Below are 23,805 nucleotides of genomic sequence, written 5' to 3'. Positions count from 1 at the left end.
GTCAAGGTTAACTAACTTTTACAGCCTGCCCACCTACCGTAATGTTGGCTCGCTGATCGGACAGGAACGTGTCTGCCAAAACAGAGAGACCGTAACTAGCTACCTGATAACATTTCCTTTTAGTTGATGGTTTATCATTCACAATGTACACTTCCATGAATGCTGCCATTCTAGTGGCGACGCCAGCTCTGACTTTGTGTTGTGCTCCGTTGTGCTTATTCTTCTAGGTCAGAAATTTTCAAGGTCCAAGTTGTCTGGAAGGCAGCATCAGTTTGACATCAATACAATCTGCCAAAAGCTATTTTACAGACTCCGTAAGGAACCTGAAAATGTTGTGAGCTGTAACTTACATCAGTGACATCAGTGCAACATCTAAAATTGCACCGAATACTTTTATGCTTAATACATTTAACATGGGCAACATTTGTCCCTGAGGCCATGTACAGTGTGGTTAATTAATTCTTGTCACATAAGCATACAGAATGAAGAAAATGGATGGTTTGAAAACCATGCAAGCTCTGGCACAGCACCACTTCGAGACCCTGAGAACCAAACTCCATGAAGTGTGTCTGGTTCTCACTGAGGAGGTATTGTACACACGTTCCTCTTTGTATCTTCATTTCCAACCCTGTATTTAATTCATTGTCATTGGCCAAAATGTGTTTATGAGCATGTAGACTCCAGTCTTGAGCGATGATGTTTATTCTTACTATACAGGAGAAAAAATTGCGCTCCACAGTTGCCTGTGCAGCTATGAACACCTTAATGGTTGAGCTCTGCTGCTCAAACTGGCACAAACGGCAAACGCCTTCATTCATCAGAAGGCCAACGTTGCACTGGACACCATGGTGCAAAATTACAGCTATGGATTGTGAGCGCTCTGTTAAACACAGGGCTAAGGTAGGAGAAGAGGCTACAGTCATTTTATCAGTAGCAATTTTAAAACAGATTTAAATATAGTGCAATGAGAGATAGTCACTTCATTTGTTTACCTCACATTTCCATGTATTCATCCTTCTTCAGCAACCTTTGTGTTGGGAGTATGGCACGACACCTGCACGTGCTGGATGACAGCAGCTCATATCGTAGCAGCAGCAGGAGGGAACGTCACTGAAGGCTGCCTCACTGCTGTATCTAAAATATCTGAATGCACCAGATATGTTGGTCTGCTCTGTTCACACATCTATTTCATGTCTGTCCATCCTGGGAAGGGGATCCCTCCTTTCTCCTTTCAGTGCCGCTGTAAGTATACATATGTAGCTATTATAATGGTTATTGTTGCTAATAAATGTCAAATAAATAAATTTACTCTTTCAGCAGAGAATACAGCACAAACAACAGACACACACGTTTCAATCTCCAAATCTACATTTTTACATCTTGCCATCCTGTGAATGGAAAAACAAATTATCAGGGCCCGAAAAAAAACCAAAAAACTTTCAGATAGCTGCGGGACAAAAATTAGACTCAGCCAAGAAAGAAAATGCAACTTGGACACTACTGTCACACACACACACACAGACACACGCCTACGCAGCGAGAGGATGAACTGTAACACGACTGTCAGTCAGTTACAATGGCCTCCCGAAGCGATGGTGAGGTTTTGCTCTTTCTGGTGTCAGTGGAGGCCAGACTAGCAAAGCGGAAAAGACAAAAACAAACTCTCTCTTGGAGTGAGGGATGTCGGAAGTGTGGGTTACTTTAAGATTGCATAACCTCCTCACATTGGAGTAAGGCAGACAGATGTCCTGCTCACGCACACAGTGTTTACAAATGTAAAAAGAAAAAAAAAAATGTTACAAAAAGACTTGATTTATGAATTGAATCTAATATGAATAAATAAATGAATATGTAAGTCTCATTTCAACGCACATTAATCAACATTTTTGTAAATGTGCTGATGTTAGCAGGCTGGCTAATTTTCAACTGCAGTACTTTGGTGAGATGCTTTGAAATTAATGAGGCCATGTGTAAAATTTTCAGACAGAAGACAAGATGGTGTGCCTGTAATAATGTGAGCTGATTTATAATTTTATCATTTCAATGGAATTTTATTTGCCACAAGTCCCTTTTAATTACAATCTAAGTAATTCAAATTAAAAGGGATTAAATTGTGTTTTAGGATGGTTTTAGATGGTAGTGAAAAAAGTTGTGTGAAGCTGTGAGAAGCACAATGTCTTTGAAATAAAGATAATATTTAAAAATGCAATTTTTGTATACTTCAGTATCAGCTAATGACTTACTAAGCCTAAAACTGGATGTAAATTTAATGTGGATGCCTGTGATTGTTGTAGCACATGTACAAAATAGTCACAGTACGTAAAGGTTAGGTAAGTTATACAAAAAATAATTAACAGAGGATTTTTATGGAATTTCAGACACAGCAAGTAAATACTGACAAGTAAAAATGCTGAGCTATTATTGACCATGAAAGTGGAAAAAGCCAATTTATCTCCAACAACAACTTATCCAGCTAACTAATTACCTGAAGATGTCGATGAAGTTAAGTCGTCCATGGAGGCTTCAGCTTCTTTCCTGCTGGCTGCAGGCATGCTATCATTAGCTTCAGCTGCTGTGGACTCAAACATAACTCTTAAGCTTTAATATGTGTTTCGTGTTTGACCAGGTGTTTCCTCAGGTTAATACTGCAGCAAGTGTTGTATGCCTTTGAGTTCTGAAAAGTGTAACCTCACTTGCCCTGAATCTCTCACTCTCTTTGTCTCTATGCTCTTCAGTTTCTGTGACCCAAATCTGCTCAGGTACCAAAATTTGGCATTCTTTAATTTAACCTGAATGGGTACTTGGTAATACTGACTTAAATCGGGTGGGCAAGTAACAAGTTTGGTACTCAACCCTGAGACTGGAAGAAGGACTAGAGATAAATTTTACCTTCCAGGATGAACAAAAACAACGACTTGGTTTTTGGACTTGAGTCAGTCTTTACCTCACAGGTCTCTGAAATTACCAACTCAGTTATGCTGAACAAAATAATGGAAATGCCACATGACAAAAGACAGTGACATCTCTACAGAGAATTTCTCACCTCAATCTGCAGCTCCTCTGTTTTATAATGCTTAACGGTGAGTTTTCAGCAGAAACAAATTTCTTGAGCAGTTGGTGAAAACAGCACTACCAGGAAAATAAATATAGGATTTATGTTCATCAGGTGGACAGAAACACAACTCTGAATGGATGGTAATGTTGCACCATAACTGTTGGATGTTTAAATAACAAGCTAGCCATTATCAACGTGATGATACGTCAATGCCCACAGCTTGTTTCTGGTGCCTCCAAGAAGCCAGAATAATCAGGTTTTGCAGATTTAAAGTAGTTAAATGTATAGGAGGTGATTCTGGAGAGCAATTGTTGATTGTTGAGTCTCATTCTCAGGTTGGCCAAACTCTCCTGTCACATGCTAGATTTTCTAAATCCTGAAAACAGAGATAGGAGGAGCAGAAGTCTATTTTTTTTTTCTCAGATCACTTGAATTACATCATGAATAAAGTTCATTATGGAACTTTTGCCCAATGATTCCAAAAATAAAATGCCTGCCCCAGTTTTATCTCTTTTAATTGACTTGATATTTTTTTTTCTGTTTAACTGCTGGTCCTTATTTGGCATGTTGATTATTTTTATTCAAACTAATTTTAGCTGCAAATTGTTCAAAAATGTATCAAGAATCACTAATACTAATAATCACTGCAATAGGCTTTAAAACATCGGGTTGACCGAGCAGAAACTCATAATGAACCCTCAAGGAACTTGTCGAGAGGTCAAGAGTCATTAGAAGCAGTTACCAGAACTGAGAGTGACTGATGGTTTGACTCAGACAGTTATCAGGAAGGTGGGGTCAGGAACAGGTCAGCATCACATTTCTCATTCTTCCCAACCACGAGGTATCGTGTTTCCCTGCCTGCTTTATCACAAGTGCATTTTTAAATCTCATAAAACCATAGAACACATGAGTCCACTCACAGCACAGTTGCCTACCTCTTTGTCCACTCTCACGCCACTTCTAATCTTTGACCTTAACTACTGGCCAAACAGTCAAGTAAAATGGGACAGGGGTGGAGTATGGGAAGGGGGATTGCAATTGGATAAAGTCATATTGCGATTGAAATATGTTGTTGTTTTCCAGAAAACTTGGTCATCTGAATTTTTCCAGTCTAAGTAGATGGAAGTAGGGCACTGAGGCGGGGTGTCAGAGTTCCTCAAAGGCCTCACTGCACATCTGCACTGTGCAGCAGAGGACACACCACTAACAGGAACCAGACCCACTTCGTCTAAAGTTCAGATGCTAGAATCAGCGGCTAGGCACGCTTACACCAGGAGATGTTGGTGCATTTGTGTGTCATAGTCTGTCATATTCTGATATTGTTGTCGGATTTTATTGTAAATGACAGTACTGGTGATCTGCAAAGAATCGAGTACAATCCTGTTTTTAATTCTGTTCTGTGATAAGAATTGCAAGACATAAAATATAGAGGTTTAGCTTGAAATTCAGATGTTGCACCCACACTTGTTATCCTCAGCTGTGGATACTTCTCTGCACTCAGTAATCACTACATCTGGGAGCGTGTACATTCATTTTTACAAGATGGAATTCCCCCGTAAAACCTACTCACTTCATGATGCTGCAGCTGCTGGTCTACTTTAGTTGGACTGTCAGTATTGTGGGTTAAAGGGGGGATCCACTGTGGTCAGTGAGCAAAGTGTCACCTCTGGCTGGTATCCTAAATATTGCACACATGTACAGGACATCTGCTGTTTGGCACCACGAGGAATCAGCAGAAGTCCATTTCATCGTCATCTCATGTGAATGGTACATGTTTCCGGGCATCATTGAGAGGAACATCTTATTAATCACTCCAGTGATTTTCCACAACCCACACAGACAGGACATCTGCTTCAAAGTCTTTTAATAATTTGTCTACCAAATATCCTAAAACAGTAGCAAGAAACAACATCCCTCCCTTGTGACCTGAATGCAGACAGTAGATATCGTGATTAATCAGACCACATTAACATCTGTCAGGATGTTAATGCGTTGACACACCCAGTGACTCATTAATAATGAGTATCTGGAAAAAATGTCCAATATCCATTGTGTAAAGTCCATTTTAGCAGCGGTTCTTACATCCATTGGTACTGGTACTGGTAAAAATGCACTTTATGCTGTAAAAGGACTGTATAGCCTACAGAGCCTGTTCTGTCACATAATGTGTAGCCCCTTTTACACTGGAAAAATACACCACATCTGGCATTTGTGTTCAATGAGAAAGGGTAAAATCAGCTTTCATTCAAATGACTCTGCAGCAGTCCAGGGTATCCAGCTCCAGTCAGCAGTGATGGAAACATATCACCTGGGTGGACAAGCTCATTTTTGACCATTTTTGGGTTGTGGCAATGAAGGCTTATCGCCTCCGTCTGTGACTTCTGCAGCTCTTTTACATACACATGCTGGCCAAGCTTGACTCAGCAAGTCAGTCCAGCACAGGAGGGATTTGCCTCTCCAACACAATAGAGCAACCCACTCGAAGGTGTGAGTAAAACTGATGACACACTTGAGTCAAGCAGGTGTAAAACAGTGAATAATTTCATTTTCAATAAACTCTTCATAATAAAAGTCCTCATGTGTTTTCTTATCAAAAAGCTTTTATTATGAAGCAGCCAAAATTCAGAAAGGTTGGGTTTTCGTAAACTGAACAACTCCTAAACAACTGAAAGTGAACATATAAAATAGAGAAATAAAGCAGATACCTAAAAGTACACACACGGACGCAGGAGAGAAACTAAACTTCAAACTGCAGAGATTAAATTAAAAGGCGCAATAGTACTGAGAGCTGAACACACAGCATGAAAACTGGTAAAATCATATAAGACACACAGTTCTTAAATTAAGTTAACCACCTGTTTTAATGGGTTTAGGTCGACCTGTGTTTAAAACACTTTGACAGACTTTGACATCCACCTATAGGTTACATTGAGTAGGTTTTCTGTCGATATATTGGACCAGAAATGTTGTAAGGTAAGCAATAGTGTAAAGCAAGAACAAGACAGTCTAAAAAAATAATAAAATAAATAAATAAATACATTTCATGCTAACACACTCACAATGCCAACATGCTGTGCTAAACTGGTAAAATATTTAACAATCTTAATTTGTGGTGTTAGGCTCACGGGAATGTCATTAGCTTTACAGCTATTTAGTTTTAAACCAAAGTAATGGACATATTAGAAAATGTCTGTTTAAAGATTGGAAACCAAATAGTGACTAGTCCTAGAAGAAAGAAAAATCTTGTTTAGTAATTGTTGTGCCCTTATATTCTCAGAGTGCATTAGATTCTCCAAATTCAGCTATAGATGGAGAATGAGAGAAAGAACAGATTGTAAGAAGTGCTGATTTTGGAGTTTTGTTCAAATGTAAGATAATTTAAGACACTTTTAATTAAGTAAGTAATAAAGTCCTAAACTAAAAAATTAGCCAGTGAAATCTTTATTACTCATTGATCATTCTGAGATTGTAGCAGTCCACACGTCCATTAGAGATTACTTGTGAAATTTCACAGATGTTTGTCCCATTGAGAGATCTGTGGTGGAAATGCAGCTGCTTTGACTTTGAGAGGTATGGGGCCACCATCAATGCAGCTTGTTGCCAGTGAAGTCCCAGAGCATGAGACAGGAGGTTGGAGCTTGCCAGTATCAGCCCATGATATCATGAGAAAGGAAGCAAGATGGGCTAAATGTTCCTACGATTGTATTTATGAAGTCCTTCTGAACTGCACACGGAAACAAGGATTTAAACACCGGCATCTGACACGATATGTTAACGTCAGCATCAGGAAGACGACAGGATTAGATGTTGCTTTGATTCTGTTTTATTGTCAGGTATTCCTGTTATAGAGAGACAAAGTCCCTCCCCTTCCATGCACCACAATGGGACCTTTGCTCATGGGAAAAAATATGAACAATAGTAAATGGCAAGAGACAATACTTTTTTGATCCCATTTGGGTTAGTATGACATGATGTTTGTCCATTTAAAAGATAATTTTACAAATCACAAAAGTCACAAGTACAAACCTGTTGTAAAACGGTTGAATTATAAGATTGAGAAGATATGGAATTAAAATGATTACACACCCAAAAGTTGCATAAATGAATCCAAAAGTGAACATCAGCCACTGAAGCTACGATGCCTGCGTGTATTTGTACTGGGATGTAATCAGACAAGCAGCAGGTCTTACTCATTCCTTCACTTCCCAGCTGATAAAAGGACCAAGAGTCCATAGATATAAAACTAAAGGTAAGATAACGTTAAAAGGGACAGCAGTATTGGTACCTACACAATTCAAACAGGAACAAACAATTATTTGTCTTTGTATTGTGATCACTCTTGTACACCTTCAACTTTTCCATAAATTGTCATCTTAAATCTTCACAAAAGTTGTGTTTGTTGCAGGACTATTGCACATATTATGTGCACAGATGGCATTTTATTGTAAGTTGTGTTGTATTTCTGAAACAGCTAGAAAATCAACAAATTGAGAAAAACCTTTTGCTTTGAAACAGATCATTACATGTCTCTTTAACCAGAGTTAAGTGATTGACAGATGACACTTTATGCTTGGTGGCGTGGTATTTTTGACACAGTGACACAGGCAGTAATGCCTTTTTTTCTCTGTACTGACAGAAAGCTTCCCAGCTACGAACTAATAACAGCTATATCAGATCTCTTTGAGTTTTCAATAAAGTGACTCATTGATTTGGCAGTAGTGTCACTGGAACAAATCAATTTAATCTGTTGGCTGAAAAAAATAAATCAGAAAAAAATATACAATTCCCTCACCAACAAACTTAACTTCATCAAAGGGTTGTTGACTATTAAAATGATCGTTAAATGTAATCCTCTTCTCTAATACGTTGGGAGAAGACAATGCAGAGGATAAACATGAGCACACTTCAGTCTTACTAAAGGTTACATCCCAGTTTTTGTGTCTGTCTGCAGGTCTCCAGTCTAACAGACAGTACAAAGATGAGTGTTTGCACTCTGCTGGCACATCAACTCTCTGCACAGGACACACAGCGAGACACTGCAGTGTTTAGTCCAATTAAGAAGGATTTTTGTCAGACTGAAATGTAATGTAACAGAGTTTAAGGTCATTCCTACTTTCCTTTGATGAGGGCGATGTTTGCTCAAGTCTGACATATTCTAGTTGTGGTATAATGCTTAACAACCATGACAGTACAATGGATAAAGCACATGATTGGCCATACCAGATTATAATCTCAGTCTACTGATGTACACTTGACATTTTGCTGTTGCATATATGACCCAGAAGCTTTAAAATGGACATAAATGCATAAATTATAGTGAGACTTTGTCACAGGAAAGGTTTGGCTGTATATTTTCTCAGTGAAAATGTTTTTCATGTTACACTGAGTTATGTTGCCATATGGAAACACTTCATAAACGCTGGTGATTTGGTTCCACGTTCATAATTCACACAGTAAGGTGTTAATCTTCCACGCCATTGCAGCCTCATCAAAGAGATTGTCTGCGAAGATGTGAGTGTTTTTCAAAGGATCAAGGATCAAAAGATCATGGGAAGACTATAACACTGCCAGCACTCACTGAGTCACTTTTTATTAATGAAATTTCAGTCTGGGGTCTTTCGTGGATCACGAAATACAAGTCAAACTCTTTTCACACGTGTGCCGTTGTTAATATTAGCATCTGACTGATTTCATTCAAGGATGGTTCCCACAGACAGTTTTCAGTCATGTTATCACGTTGTTCAGTTGGCCACTGCCAAAACAAACTCTAATTAGGACAGTAATAACTTTAAAGTTTTATTTAAAAGTATCAATGTGCAAGAAACAAGATGTGTGCTCAAATGAAATATGATCTCATATAAACAGCACAGGAGACGCAAATGAAAACATACTGTCGAAATAAAATCAATCACTTGAGCAGCAGCGTGTGAAGTAAGTATAGGAGGTGTCATCATATAAAGTTTCCCTCAAATCAAACTTCTAACTTAAAGTAAGTTACAAACAACACTCGGGGGTGTAAACTGAACCAGATTCAGCTTAATCTAAGTATTAACACATTGTTTAAATGTGATTTTCTGAAACATCTTGAACTTGGAATAGCTACTTCTCATTAGTGAGAGTGTATGTGCACAAACACTGGCCTACATCTGCCCATCAAAGCTGGGCCAGGAGTAGAATACTCAGAATTTGATGGAAATGGAGGAGTAAATGAAGATAAAACTCTACCAATATAACAGCTTTGGTTGTGAGGTACTTGTGTACGTCTTCAAGAAATTTCAACACTGTTACACTTAAGACATTTTCTGATTCAGGACATAAGGCTTTAAATCAGCACATCAACCTCAAGTTTCCTGCAAATCCTCATCGAAACTCTGTGAATCAAAGGCAGAGACTAAACCTTATATAACTGAAGGTCCTCCTTCACACAGCTGGTTTTACTGATTGTTGTCCCAGCACTCAGCTGAAGGCACTAATTGCATTGAGAGGGATAAGATACCAGTCATCACATGAGAGAAAATAAAGGACAGAATGAACGCCTCATACAAACAATGTTAAAACAGACTTCTGAATTTATTTTAAAACCCTTACATCAAAAGACTTCAAAAATCATTTAGAAATATCATAAAAATGTTAAATTTGAGATGAAAATTGGATGGAAAATACATTGGTTCCACCTGGCTCTACGGAAAGCTGTGTAACATTAAAAGCAAGATCTCAAGGCAAAGTTTACATTGTTTGCACTACATCTCATGAGCCACCTGCACAAGAACAGTAGCTGATATTTTAATCAACATATCAGTATAACCAGTTCAATTTGTGTGCTGTTGCTTTGGGTGTTTCAGAAATGTAAACATATTTCTCCTCCTCTCTTTATGTCACAGTCACAAGGAAGGGGAGTTTGTTATAAAGTCCTGAATCTGGGTGAAGCCATGTGTTTCTGATGTGACGTGAACACACTAAGCAAATGACATCCTCGCTTTTATCACTGACCAATCAGGTAAAGCCTGCTGCTATGCTGTGCATCACAGCGTGGACTCTATGCCCACACATCTGCACACATCCACCAGTTACAGAGTGTTACCATGTGTTAATCATATGTGAGGGTTGTCCCTCTCTGTGTCTTTGACCAGGCTCTGCAGTAGGGACCTCTGGAAGGCCTCGTCACACGACTCAGGGACCAGAAACTCCAGCAGCAGGTCACAGATACAGTAGATCAGATGCCTGCACACGATTGAGACAGATGTTCATATGAATAAAATGGAATATGAAGAATATTAAATAGAGCATATTTATCAATTTGTATCTTAAACACTACAGACTAATCCAGGTGATTGTTGTTTGTCCAGTGTGAACAGAAACTGCTAGGAGCCAAATCAAGAGGATAATTCATGATACAGATGTGAGTGCCGGCATGTAAACAAACCGACAAACCACGGAGGAGTAATTCAGTTTAAGCCAGTCAAACCTTTCATCAATTTTCATCAGACTGTTATAGCTGTGTGGAATAAAGCTGACTGATGTTCCACAGGTGTTTTTTTTCCTCATGATCAGATATTGAAGCCTGACACGAAACTTAACAGAAGACAAATAAGGCACCGTCTCAAAAGTGCATGCTAAAAGGCCAAGGGAGCTTTTCAAATTTTTGTCAGTAGGCTTCTTATATTTTTCATGGACATGTAAAACTACATTTATTTTAATCTGGACTTCCTTTTAACTCATGTCTGAGTCTGTTTCTTTAAATTATGCAGTTGGGCCACATGAGCTAATATGGCCCTTTTTTGCCAACAGCTTTCTCATTTATCATCATAGACACTGCAGACTAACTTTCCTTGTCGGAGCCTCCTCCCCTTAGAAACACACCCTCCATTTTTACAAATAATAATGCAATATGGCCTAATGCATTTTTTAAAGTCAGCAGACAATACATTTTATTATTAGATTAATTCAGTAATATAGTTGTAATAATAAATTATTTTGTTGATATACTGTATGAGGAGTATAAATTGCAATGAAAAACACTCAAATTACAGATATGGACAGCAGCTTTGCATTACACCCCTTGTAGTTTTACTGCTTAGTGTATTATAAGCAGAAGCAGAATTATAAAGCAGAAGCAGACAGCAAACAGGGAAAACAGAGCTGTATGACATACAGCAAAGGTTGCTGGCTGGAATCAAACAGCTTTTAAGTGTTCTTCTAGGAATAAGTTCCTTTTATGCCTTTTGATATAGTTTCTTTGTTGTCGCTGTCTTAAAAGGGAAGAATCAGACGTGTGTTTACTTGACAGTTTGGTTGTTGACTCACTTGTTTATCTGATGGTCCTGTAAAGACTCCAGCGTGGTCTCCAAGCTCAGCCTGTACTTCTCACTTCCCAGTATGTCAGTGATGAGCTCTGCTCAGGCACAAATAATCAAACAAGACAAAAAGGATGAATACTTTTTAATGAGCATTCAAACAGCCACAATCTGAATCTAACAGCTGCTGCGTACCTGGGAGCAGCTGCATCAGACAGTCCAGACATTGCTCCTTGGTTTCCTCTCTTTCTGCAGCACTACGCTCTGGCCGTGGTTGAACAGGCAGCGTGCCGCCTGGCCATACAGCTTCCTGCAGCACTTGCAGGTAAATCACCCAGCAGGGGGCACTAGTAAGGTGGGCAACTCCAACATCCAACCATCTGAGACAGAATCAGTTTAATGTAGTAGTGTTCTTCTGCATGTGAGTGTCTGATTTGTCTTCTAGATATCAGCCATCGAATAAAACAAACAAGTGAATGCATACACATGCAAAGATGCTTTAAGTGATTGGGAGAGACTGGAAAACGTGCACACAAGGGGAAGCAGCACAAACAACCATTCTTAAATCTCTATAAACCCCTTCAGAAGCATGGACATTATTTACTGACATGCTTAGTGAACCTTAAAACTCCCAGAGGCATAAGTCAAGTCCAAAACCGGGGGGCAGCATAATCAGCTAATGACAGCAAAACACTGGAGATTAGACGAGCACAGTTCTCACAGACTGTGTGGTAAAAACAAGCTCTGTGGTAATTCTAGATTCCCAGTAAAGCATAAACAATGCATTTAAACAGCAACAACAAAAAAAAAATTGTGAAGGGAAATCTGAGAGAATGTCAGGCAGCTTTCCTCTGCAACAATCCACTTACTGCCTCATAAAGCTGCACCTCCTACAAGAAAAGGACCCAGTGTCTGGATGTCCAGCTGTATGAAGGAAAAAACAACTGAGTCCCACAATGTCACCTGCTAGCAAAACAGGTCTGCAGTCACATATTTTCATATGTAAGTAGTATCAACCTAGCTAGAAACTGTACGATCCCAGAATGTTAGAACGGCCTGCTGGTGTAAAGGATGTTACCCAGCTGCATTCGCAGAATGGTCACGATGTGGAGTTCTGTATATGGTAAGGGGACACTATTTGGGTGACATTCAGGGAAAATTGAGGACATTCTGGGAAGGTTTAGGAGACCATTATTATAAGATGTTCTCTCTAGGTCTCTATACTATGTTCCCATAACATTTACAGAGCTTTTAGGGACATTGCAGGAACCTATAATGTCTTTTTGTTCCCATTTATCTCCTTCCATCACATTTCCGGAATGTTTTCAGAATGGGAACCAAATGGGAAGACCTCTTGTGCTGGAAGTTCTGTTCATGGATGTTCATGGACAGTTATCAAGGTAACTTTTGTTTCTTAAAAGGTCCTAAAGGCACAGTTTCATTTGACTTACAGGGAACCATACATGAACATATTCTTTATGTCCCAAATGTCCTCTTTGTGTTACCGTAGGTTATCATAAATGAATGAAAAACAGAGCATACATCTAAAGTCACACAGGGAAAGTAATGTATTGCCAACTTAGATGCAGTCCTAAATGAAACGTTCACATGATGAATGGGACCATATGGGAAATTTCTGTTAAGACATTGTTGTAATGTTGCAATGTGACCAAAAAATAACCAACCTGGAATGTCCTAAAGTCACATAGGAAACTTTCTACTGCAGCACTTTTACAACCAAAAGATGACATTTAAGGAAGGTCCCCAATGTTCTGTAGGGGTTCAGGACAATCGTCATCGTTAGAAAACTTTTCGGGAACATTAGGCAAGATCCTCAGAACATTCCCAGGCATTTACTATTAAGTTGGTAGTTCAGACTATCAATCATAATTATAAATATGGAAATTCAGATGATTTCTATACAAACTTATATCAGTACAAAGGCTAAGAGACACTCCTACCTCTCAATGAAGGTACCAAAGAGCAGTCTGATGGTCTTCTGTATGTTCTCTGTGCAAAGCCAACTCCACTGGTCCTTCATCAACAGACACAAGATGTTCAAAGCAACATCTGCCACAGCTGTGTCTGCGGTACACAGAGACACACCTTGAAACACACACGACACGATGTACAAATAAAACACATCAACAGTGTAAAAGTGACTTCTAGGAATATTCAGTGAATGTACAAAATTCCAGTGGAGTTTTGCTGCACCCAAGTGGTGATGCTGTGTTACTGCATGTTGATCTCACGGGCTGTGAAGAATCACCTCTGGCTAAACCTCCGTACCGGTGTCATAAACAAAACTGATGTAACTAAGCGAAGACTGCTGTGTGAATATCAACCTGTCCCATGAGTCTTCTTGTCTTTCCCAGGTTGCTCACAGCTCTGCTTGGCTGTCTCTTTCCCATTGAGCTCACATAAAAGTCTCTCCTGCTCTTGGACAAAGTTCTCCAGGCCAGACAGCGACATACCATTGAGGACCTACAGAGCCACGATAAGCAAAGCAAACATGTCAACTGTGTCCAGTATCCATTTCAAACATGCCTCTGTCAATCAGAGACGGTAAACAGCTGCATGGTAACTCACAGCGCTGCCTTCACTGAAGCAGTATGTCACTTTAGGATGTAGGTCAGGTATATTGAGAGATGGGGAGATTTTGCTTGGGAACATGAGCCTCCTGATGAAAAACAAAATCAGAAATGCACCATCAGTCAAAAAACAAAACACTTACAAATTCATAAAAATACTAGAGAAACAAGATCATTCAAATTGTCCTTGGTTGTATTCTGTAGTGATTTTTACTAACATCCTGCACTTTACATTTGAATTTATTGTTGTGAGACATAAGGGAGTGATCTCAAAATAAACCAGGTGGGTAAGTGAATAAAAGACAAGGGAAAAATAGAATTACTGCCCCACAGTTATATACCCTGCCAACTAGACGAGCGGCAGTTTACAAACCTGTTTCCAAACTTATATATGTAGTGAAGACTTCAAAGTAAATACATAAATGGTATAACATGTATTTTTGTGGCTAAATGGAAGTTATAATTATCACACTTATACATATACGTATGTGATTCAAGGGAATATACATGTTAAACTGATTAATGATGATGAATGGATGAGAAGGAAGAAAGCCCATATTGTGCTAGTTACTGTTACTCATTTTGTAATTCCCGTCAACATGTATGTGAAATCTGGAATCACTAAATTCATTATTAAATTGTGCAAAAGCTTATTTTGAGGTAATAATGACCTTTGATTCAAAAGTGTCACTCTGACCAACTAATAATGGTGTGTTTCCAGACATTATGACACTGAAGTTGACCTTTGGCTTTTTGGATAAAAAATGTAATCACTCCATTGTTATATCCCATTAAACATCTGGATGAAATTTTTATATCTTTGGTTTTCATTTCTTGTTACTTGCTGTGAATGTGTGGGTGTATGTTGGTTTATATAAGTACGTACGTATGTATGCATGAGTATATGTGTTATTCCTTTAAGGGCAGGTTGTGGTAAGCCTTGTGACGGTGTTTGTGTGTCCATTACTAAATATGTCTAATTGTATGTCTTGGCATCTATTGATAGTGACTAGTATGCTTTTTATGGGTCAATGATTTTATCTTACACTTTAATTTTATTACTTTTACTTTCATTACCAGGTATTTTACTTGTTGTTGCAGTATTGCTGATTATGTGCCCACACCTCTTGAAATAATAAAAAATGTTGGATCACAAAAAACAGCTGTGTGAATTTTTTTTATAATTACTGGATTGGTTTTTGAGTTACTGCCAGACCTTGACATTTGACCTTTTACCTCTAAATTCTAATCAGTTCATCCCTTAGTCCAAGTGGACATTTGGGCCAAATCTTAAGAAAAATAGATATCATGTTCACAAGAATGGGACGGACAGACGGACAGATGGACGGACGGACGGACAGACAACCATGGCACAGAGGCATGAAGATGTCAGATTTTTCTCTACTCTCTCTAATCAATCTATTTTTTTCATTGTAAATCCCCCTTCAAGTCTGTACGATTTTTTAAATGTCTAAATATCGAAATAACTCTGAACTGGTCACAACTCATGGGCAGGAAATGCAAACTGTGATGAGCTTCACAAAAGGACACTGCTTTGCAAAAAGAGGATCATGTGGAAAAAAATCTTGGAAGCATCAGAATTGGACTGATATATAGAGCTCTCACCTGTACTTTCTGCTGTCCATAGTTCTTCCATCAGCGTCTCCCTCAAGTTCCTCTGTTGGACTGAGGGGCTCAGGATGAGGGAAGGCTGTCTTCAACGTGTCTAAAGCATTTTCCATCATCTGTAATCAAATTAGAGAGGACACTGGATAATTAAATTCCACTTCATAAAAAAATATCATGAAAATACACAGATCACACTTTGTACTGAATCTATAGAGTTGAATCGTGAGAAGTCCTGGTTCCCCTTGCACCCAGTCTTCATGCTAAACTAAGCTAACCAGCTTAAGCTACATATTTAGCAAACACATATGGTATATTATCTCCTCTTCTAACTCTTGGCAAGAAAGTGAATAACTGCATTTCAAAAGATGTTGACCTTTTACTTTAAGATTGAATTCATTTATTTTGATTGTGTTAATTTCTCTCATTGAAGAAATACAGCACAAATACACAGTAGAATAATATAATAGTACAGTACAGACATAAAATTGCTGTTTTTTAATTGTTTCTTCCAATCATACTCTGTCCTCACAAGACGTACAGCACGTAGATTCTTTCTCACCTTATCAATTCTTGACTTGACAACAGGCTTTCTCCCAAAATATGTGCAAACATCTGAGTTTAGAGCCAAGAACTCCTGCATGTCCTCACTGTTGGATGTCTCAGGAATGCTGCTTAATTGCTAGGGGGGAAAAATCAAATTACAGAACCACATAAAAGTACTTTTCATTACTGAAGTTATGATCCTAATGCCTACCTTAAGGAATGTATCCAATTGGCTTTTCCGAGCTTCAACCCTGTCGCTGTCTGGACTGCCAAATGAGAGGTCAGGGAACATTTTCTTTGGGCCTTTGACATCTGAAATTCATAACAATGACTTGCAATAACACATCTGTCTTGATATACTCGAGTTTGAAGATCATTTGAAGCGGAGGAGCATTTCTTACTTTTGATTACTTTCTTGACTTCAGGCTTCTCCTCTAAACGTGTTTGCAAGTTGAGGAACTCGCTGTATCGCCGGTTGACGGTGTGACAGGACACAGGTTGCAGAGAGCCACCATTTTCTGCTTCAGCCACTGTCTCAAACTGTAAAAGAAAGCGTTGGGTAATGTGTGATTATAAATATATGTACACATATAAATATCAGTCAAACATTAAAGCACCGCTGTAGAGGATTTAGTGGTATCAAGCGGTGAGCTTGTAAATTACACCTTGTGCCACTCTCTTCTTTCAGGCTGGAGATGTTGGATGTTGGATGTTGGAGAACCTACAGTGGCTGCAAAATTCACACAAAAGCTCCTTTCTAGAGCCAGTGTTTGATTTCTTCTTTCTACTGTAGAAACATGGTGGCACAACATGGCAATGAAACATGTAAGCAATAAGCTCTCAACGGTTCAAGGGAATGTTACAGGAAGTATGACATGTTGTTACCTTTACAGTGTAGAGAGTATAGGGATGTGTGCCTGTGCTACGCTGCTCCTTTGCAGTGACAGTACCAGAAATTTGCACATTCTGGATGCTCACAGGTGTAACTTGGTTGCTGGAGGTATCAAAGTTGCAGGACGTTAGACAAAGCCTTCTTGGAGGACAATTTGGTGATTTCTCTTGAGCTATACCGGCTGGCCACTGGGAGTTCTCGGGCACCACCACCTTTGGCCCAAGATTCTTTAGAGGAGCAAAGCAGCCAAAGTCCTCATCATCCTTTAAAGGGATCATGTTGCAGAAGTTTGTTGGAGGACCACAGTCACAAAAGCCTCCTGTCAGGTCATCTTCAGAGTCTAATGGAATTAGGGACTCCAGTGAAATCATTTTGGACTCTGATGAGCGGGAAGAATGGCCAGATGGGAGTAAACAGCAGTTCACTTTGCATGGTGTGAGCAAACCTGGGTGGCATCTTTCTACTTTTCCAGCAGACGTCAGGCTAACCATGCTGTTTTCTGAGGAGTCCCTCTCACAGAGTGTACTCTGGCTCTGTAGATCATCGAGGTCAGAGGTGTTTTTGCTGGAGAGGTCGGCCTGATCAGAGGAAGACAGTGACCTACACGTGGTCCAGGACTCCTGCTGGACCTCACATCTGTACAGTGCAGCTCCTGGGAGGTTATCCACACTGATTTCTTGTGGTTCTCTGGTCCTGGTGATTACGTCTACAATGGTCTGGTTTAGCCAGTCAGGATCAGATACTCTGCTTATGAGCGGCAACAGCACATTGCACGTGACAAGTTCTGTAACCATGTAACCTCCGGTCCTGGTTTCCATCTGGGGGTATGGAACAAGCACGTGTAAGACGAGGTTAACTAGAGCTCTGGAGTAGCTGAGCTCAGACGTTGCACTGCTCACAGCTGGGTGAGGGGCATCTACTTCACTGTAGAGCTGCCACAGGCTAATGCTCTGCTTCTGCGTTGACTGTATCTGTCTTGCCGTCATGTAGCTCTGCAGGTGACAGCCGTATAGCTCTAGCAGCCGTTGAACGAGTGCTTTTCTGTCCACTCGCCGTGCACGCTCCTTCAGCTCCATCACAGACTCCAGCATCGAGTTCCGCACCGCACGTTCAAACTCCCCCTCCACTTCCGGCAGCAAAGTGCGATACCACGAAGACACAAAGTCACGCACCGCTTTGTGGACAGCGCTGTGGATCTCGTGGTTCAACCTCCACTCATGTTCAGGTGAATACAGAGGTGGATTAACATTGCCAAGAGGCAAAAAGTGTTCCAAGTGAAGAAGGCTGTTGGCATCCAGTAAAGCACGAGACCCGAGCCAACCTCCAAGAACCACCAAGAGACTGGTGAAGATGCAGAGGAGCCAAACATTCACGAGGAGATGGAAGAGGACGAGCCATGCCAGCAGGGCTCCTAGTCCTAACAGCCTCCGCTGCCCGAGTACCTCTGAGAAAGTCCAGTGATTAGAGCTCTTTGTGGAAGGCATTATGTGTCCTGTTTAAAGAAGACAATGATATATCATGTTATACCAGTTGCGGTAGATAGCCGCCCACCATATAGAGCGGGGTACTGGCAAGAATCTGGCAATATGATACATGTCATAATATAGGGGTTACTATTCAATATATTGCCATATACTGTGATACTGAAAGCAAAGTGATATATTGTTTTTTTTAGCTAATTTCAGGAATGCTGTATAGTACAGAAACAAGCCATCATATACATAAAAACTGAGTTAAAAGTTTACTATTTTATGCGGTCAGTGAAGTGAAGATTGATAATAACACTGATATCTTGCACTCAGTGGTTTAAAATGAACCACTGCCATATATCTTTCCATGCAGCACGCTACAGTGATTTTGAGAATTGAAACAATATCACGATATCCCAAATTGGCTAAGTATGTCTTAATTAGCAAGTACCATTTTCATGTAATTGGTGGTAATTACAAAGCAACATATACTGTATGAAATTTCTCTGAATTTACCTGAATATTATCCCCAAATTTCATGGTAAATATGTGATCATTTGTGTTAAATTCAAATTGTTTTGGTGGTAATTTGTGGGTAAATTCTAAAAAATATCAAATGTATTATTTGGTAATTAGTACCTATTTACCATGAAACTATGGGACATGGAAAGTGTTACCTTCTTCAATAACAGTAGTTACACTATAGTAAAATAATGGCCACAGCAAACAAATTACAATGTGATGCAGCTGCAGCACTGTCATCATGCTGGAGATAAAATCAACATTAATCACGTTAGAGTAGGACTTGTTTGATGGCATATTTGTAAATGTCAACAACTATCAACAGTCTGTTGCCTGTTGTCAGACTCCAAACTATAGCACTGAAGCTAAGTGATCTTTTTTCTTGCTTTCTTCCTTTGGTCCTGAAGCAAAAAACCTTGTTTACAAATCTAGTGTAGCTGCTACTGACCTAGCCACCAACTGAGGTCACAGGTGGAACTAATTTACACCTACAATACACAGCTATCCTATAATTTACTGACTGCAGTCATTAAGAATATTCAGAATATAAGAATATTCCCTTTTGTAAAACCAACTACAGGAGACAATAAAACAAACATTACCTGAGAGGTTGTAGGAGCCTTATATCACAAGTACAGGGCGTATATGCTGTCCTTCTCCTCCACCTCCTCCTCTTGTGGGACATGGCTTTAATCCTTCAACAAAGATTATCTGGATCAGTCTGCAGGTCAAGATAGAAACACACGGTCCATATGGACAGACAGTTAACTGGCTTTTAGGCATCCACCTGACCTGCCAACAAACACACACACACACACACACACACACACACACACACACACACACACACACACACACACACACACACACAACCCCATGTGTTCATACGAGCAACGCACACTCTACAGCTGCTCTAAAATGTGTATGTGAAATAAAGATGTTCTGTACTACATGGAAATAACAGAATCTTCAATGAATGAATGAATGAATGAACAAATATATAAATGTAAGTAATTAATCAGGACCAGAGGTGGATTTAGGGGGTGGCTATTGAGGCTCAAGCCCTGAGTGTCTTCTCAAAAGCCCTGTATCTTTTACATTGTACAAGTAATTTCTCTGAGTCTGTCTCTGATTCCACCACGTGTGTGTCACTGTGCAGTACTGGAGTCTAATAGAGAGGCAGTAATACGCCACCAATGGGCATGTAGCCTACGCATCCTCCCCTGAAGAAGAGGTGTTTGATTCTCACTCGCGCTTGGACATTCACAGTTTTTGCAAAAATCCACCATCGCCGCCATCCACAGAAGCTGTACATCAGCAGCAGCAGGAGCCCCCAGTGAACCACAGACAGATGATATTTCAGGTGAAACTGTAGGTGTAACACTTAATATAAGACATAATCAGAGACGTTTTGCCCCATATGCACACTACGCAAGTTGCATAGGACCCCACGAGGTATGCAAGGGCCCCGTCTCCCCCTCTTGTTAGGGCAGGCAGGGGCGAATCTAGGAGTTGAGGAAATCCGGGGCTAAGCCCAGAGACCGCAACCTTTTTTCTGCATCCATGTGCAGCGAAATAACTTTTTTTTTTCTTTTTTTGCTTTAGCACCCACCAAAATGTTTTTGTGCCTCTGCTGAAATGTCTTAAGAACTTAAAGTGGACAGAAGAGAACACATATTAATGCACAAAAAAATTGTGATGTAAACTAAGTGTGGCAGGTGATAGGTGCACCAGTCAGGGACCCTACAAATATATGTACCTGTAGGAGGAACAGAGGTTCCGCTGTTGGTTTGTGCCGGTGGGATAAGGCAGATGCACACCTTATTCCACACAGGCGTGCAGAAGGCACGGGCTGCAGGAAGACGGGTATGCGAATTTTGTTTGTTGAGGGTGAGTGTTGTTTGATGTCGTGTTTAGCGCGCATTACATTTAATGTTTTTATTAATTTCAGACCTGCTTCCCCGCTGGGTTGAAGGCGGCTGGTAGTTCGTAGGGAAATTGATCTCCGACGCACCAGGTATTTTAAAGTTTGGTCGTAGTTTTCATGTTTTAATTGGCGTATATTTTAATATTTTTTTTGTAATAATTGTTGATATGTGCTTCCTTGCAGAGCATCAGTGGCCTATACGCTGCTCTTGCCGGGACTCATTTGTTTGGTTTGTTTGTTTCTTTGGGTTTCCTTTCCTTTATCTAGTCCGTCCTGGCAAGTGAGCCGATATTCGGCAAAAAGATGGGTCTTGCCCGTGGGACGGACTAGTTTCTTTCATAGACATATATACATAGACGCCGCATTGAGCGCTGAATCATACGTCGACGTCGCCGCCATATTGGATGTGGCAAGAGCGAACTGAGAAGATGCCTCATTCATTCATGCAGAGTGGCAACACACGGAAAAAGCTGTGCAATACAATTCTTTTCCAAGGTTTTTAGCTTACAAACACACACACACACACACACACACACACACACACACACACACACAGACTGTAGTTGTATAGTTGTATAGATATAAGTATGTATATATGTTAGGGGTGCAACGGATCAAAAAAACTCACGGTTCAGATCGTATCACAGTTTGAGTCACGGATCGGATCATTTTTCGGATCAGCAAAAAAGAAAAAAGTGGTGGAATTAGGGTTAAATTATTTTAAAAATGCACTTGTCTTTGATCTTTGTCTGTAATTATCACCATAGTTATGTGATGTAATAATAATGATAATAGTAATGATAATGGTAATAATATTAAAAACTTCAAACTTATACAGTGCTGTACTATGTATATACTATACATATATTAGATCATTATACACTGTACAGTATAATACACAACTACGCTCTGTAGTCTGGCTCAATGTCCCGCCTACAGCAGCACATCTGATTGGTTAGAAGTCATGATCAATCAATCAGCGACACACTGTGTCACAGACGGGGTGAGACAGAGCTGCAGCGGTGAGCAGAGAGGAGCTGTGTAGAAGTTAAGACAGCTGATATCACCACAGTTTCAATGAACATCACAGTTTTATGATCTGTTTCTTTGGTGATAGCATAGTTACATCAGTGAAAAAAGTTATGGTCTGATTTCACTCAAGGCGATGTGACGGCTTTTAAATCAGAGATGCGCTGCACGCAGCAGCATCTGTCCTGTCTGTTCACTGCAACTCTGCATTGAAATTTCGAGTATTATAACTTATACAAAAGTAGCAGTGACAGTAAAACTATGATGCTCACATGTAGTCCGTGGATCACATGCGTGCCGAACCGTAGAGGGCGATCCCTACGGGACACGGGTCAACTGCGATCCGTTGCAGCCCCCCCCCTTACAGATATATGTATGTATATATGTTCATCAATCACTGAATATTAAAATGATTAATCAAAATCAGTTAAATGTAAACATTCGTGCTCTTTATTCAGAAAACCCACCTGTCACATCTACGTTTCAGGATCTGATTATTATAAACACAGATGTCTTATAATAATATTTCAATATTTATCATCACAATAACAGTGTTACATACATTGATAGCTGTAAAAACTCATAAAAACATTAGAAAAATACATATGTTGGTTTGGTGCTTACCTATGTCCTAAACATATAAGGAGTAAACATTTATAATCGTCACATTAAAAGTTACATGCGTTGTTTTTGATGCCTATTTGTTTCCCATATATATTAGTGTGTGTGTGAATGGGTGAATAAAAGGCATTAACTTAAATCACTTTGTAGAAAGGCGCTTTATGAAGTTCGGTCCTTTTCCTTGCATTAGTTCACGAGGCAGTTTTGCCACATCCAATATGGCGGACGCGCTGACGTATCGCAGCAACGGGCCAACCCGCTCAATGCGGCGTCTATGTATATATGTCTATGGTTTATTTTCTTTTCTTTATTCATGTTTGTTTGTTTTATTACTTCGTCAGCTGCTTCCCCCTCATCACCACAACTTAGTTTACTCCCAGTTAGGCTGTTAGAAAGGGCCGAAGGTGTGCAAGTGTGCAGTGAAATATTCACGTGTGTTAGCTTTTTTGAGCACATCCCAGAGCCAAATACTGAACTTATTAATCAAGCTGAAAAAAGGCTGTTTTTTTTTTTTGTTTTTTTTTTTACTTTTTAGAGATACATGATACTCACAGGACAGTGATGCTAGACATTAAATGGTCTTATAGACATGATGCATTGCTGTAGATTAAACTAGCCACAGTGGCTTAAAGTAGTTAAAATGAAATCAACCTTAACCATCTACAGCAGTGAACAGCAGTTACATTAATGCAATAATATTAATCCAAAAACATCAGACATAATAACAGTGACAGAGAACATTTTACTGCAACATGAATACTTTTACTTTAAGTACATTTATCTGATAATGTTTCCATACTTTTACTTCAGTAAGGTTTTGTGAATGCAGGAATTATACTTTTCAGTGAAGTATTTTAACAGTGTGATATTAGTACTTTTGCTTCAGGAAAGGATCTAAATACTTTTTACACTCCTGGTCACCTCAGAGGAGTAACATCACGTCCATATATTGTCTGGACAGACAGACAGACAGACAGACAGGTCTCCACAGAGGCTGCTGCAGGAAAGTGTGCACGCGCATATGAACGCACGTTCACGTACGACGCGGTTATCTTTTTTTGAGTTACAGATTATAAACGCTGTTGCACGACGGCGCTCATGAAACGTTATAAATAGTTGTATTTCATTTTCTGACTCTTTGTGTCAGACACAAAGTCACAGAGCAGCCCCGGATGTGTCTGTTAGCAGGACACAGACAGACAGACAGACACTTGTAGAGGAGGAAACTTACTG

At 39.7% G+C, this 23,805-nt stretch overlaps 1 protein-coding gene across 1 annotated transcript; it reads right to left on the bottom strand.

Annotated features, from left to right (window-relative positions):
* Positions 1 to 10,099: 10,099 nt before the first annotated feature.
* On the bottom strand, positions 10,100 to 18,488 carry snx19a (sorting nexin 19a). The gene is made up of 11 exons (XM_084731047.1): positions 16,998 to 18,488; positions 16,514 to 16,652; positions 16,324 to 16,424; positions 16,129 to 16,248; positions 15,567 to 15,685; positions 13,939 to 14,029; positions 13,695 to 13,833; positions 13,311 to 13,434; positions 11,545 to 11,729; positions 11,360 to 11,447; positions 10,100 to 10,276 (listed from the first exon to the last, which is right to left on the bottom strand). Exons 1-11 carry the CDS (start codon positions 18,486 to 18,488, stop codon positions 10,147 to 10,149), a joined length of 2,727 nt encoding a protein of 908 aa, XP_084587173.1. The 3' UTR covers positions 10,100 to 10,146.
* Between the last annotated feature and the right edge of the window lie 5,317 nt (positions 18,489 to 23,805).

Source organism: Lutjanus erythropterus, chromosome 11 (assembly GCF_056507025.1).
Source record: "Lutjanus erythropterus isolate fLutEry1 chromosome 11, fLutEry1.hap2, whole genome shotgun sequence".
Classification (NCBI taxonomy): Eukaryota; Metazoa; Chordata; class Actinopteri; order Lutjaniformes; family Lutjanidae; genus Lutjanus; species Lutjanus erythropterus.
Note: the sequence above shows the minus strand (reverse complement) of the source record. Positions and strands in the feature narration are given on the sequence as shown.

Bases quoted from the DNA above. Each gene is read 5' to 3' on its own strand.
- snx19a (XM_084731047.1), bottom strand. From the start codon at position 18,488: ATGCCTTCCACAAAGAGCTCTAATCACTGGACTTTCTCAGAGGTACTC. The intron at 14,030-15,566 runs GTGAGAGCTCTA...GTTTTTCATCAG, and splicing joins ATGGACAGCAGAAAGTACAG to GAGGCTCATGTTCCCAAGCA. The intron at 11,730-13,310 runs GTAGGAGTGTCT...ATTCTGTCTCAG, and splicing joins TTTGGTACCTTCATTGAGAG to ATGGTTGGATGTTGGAGTTG.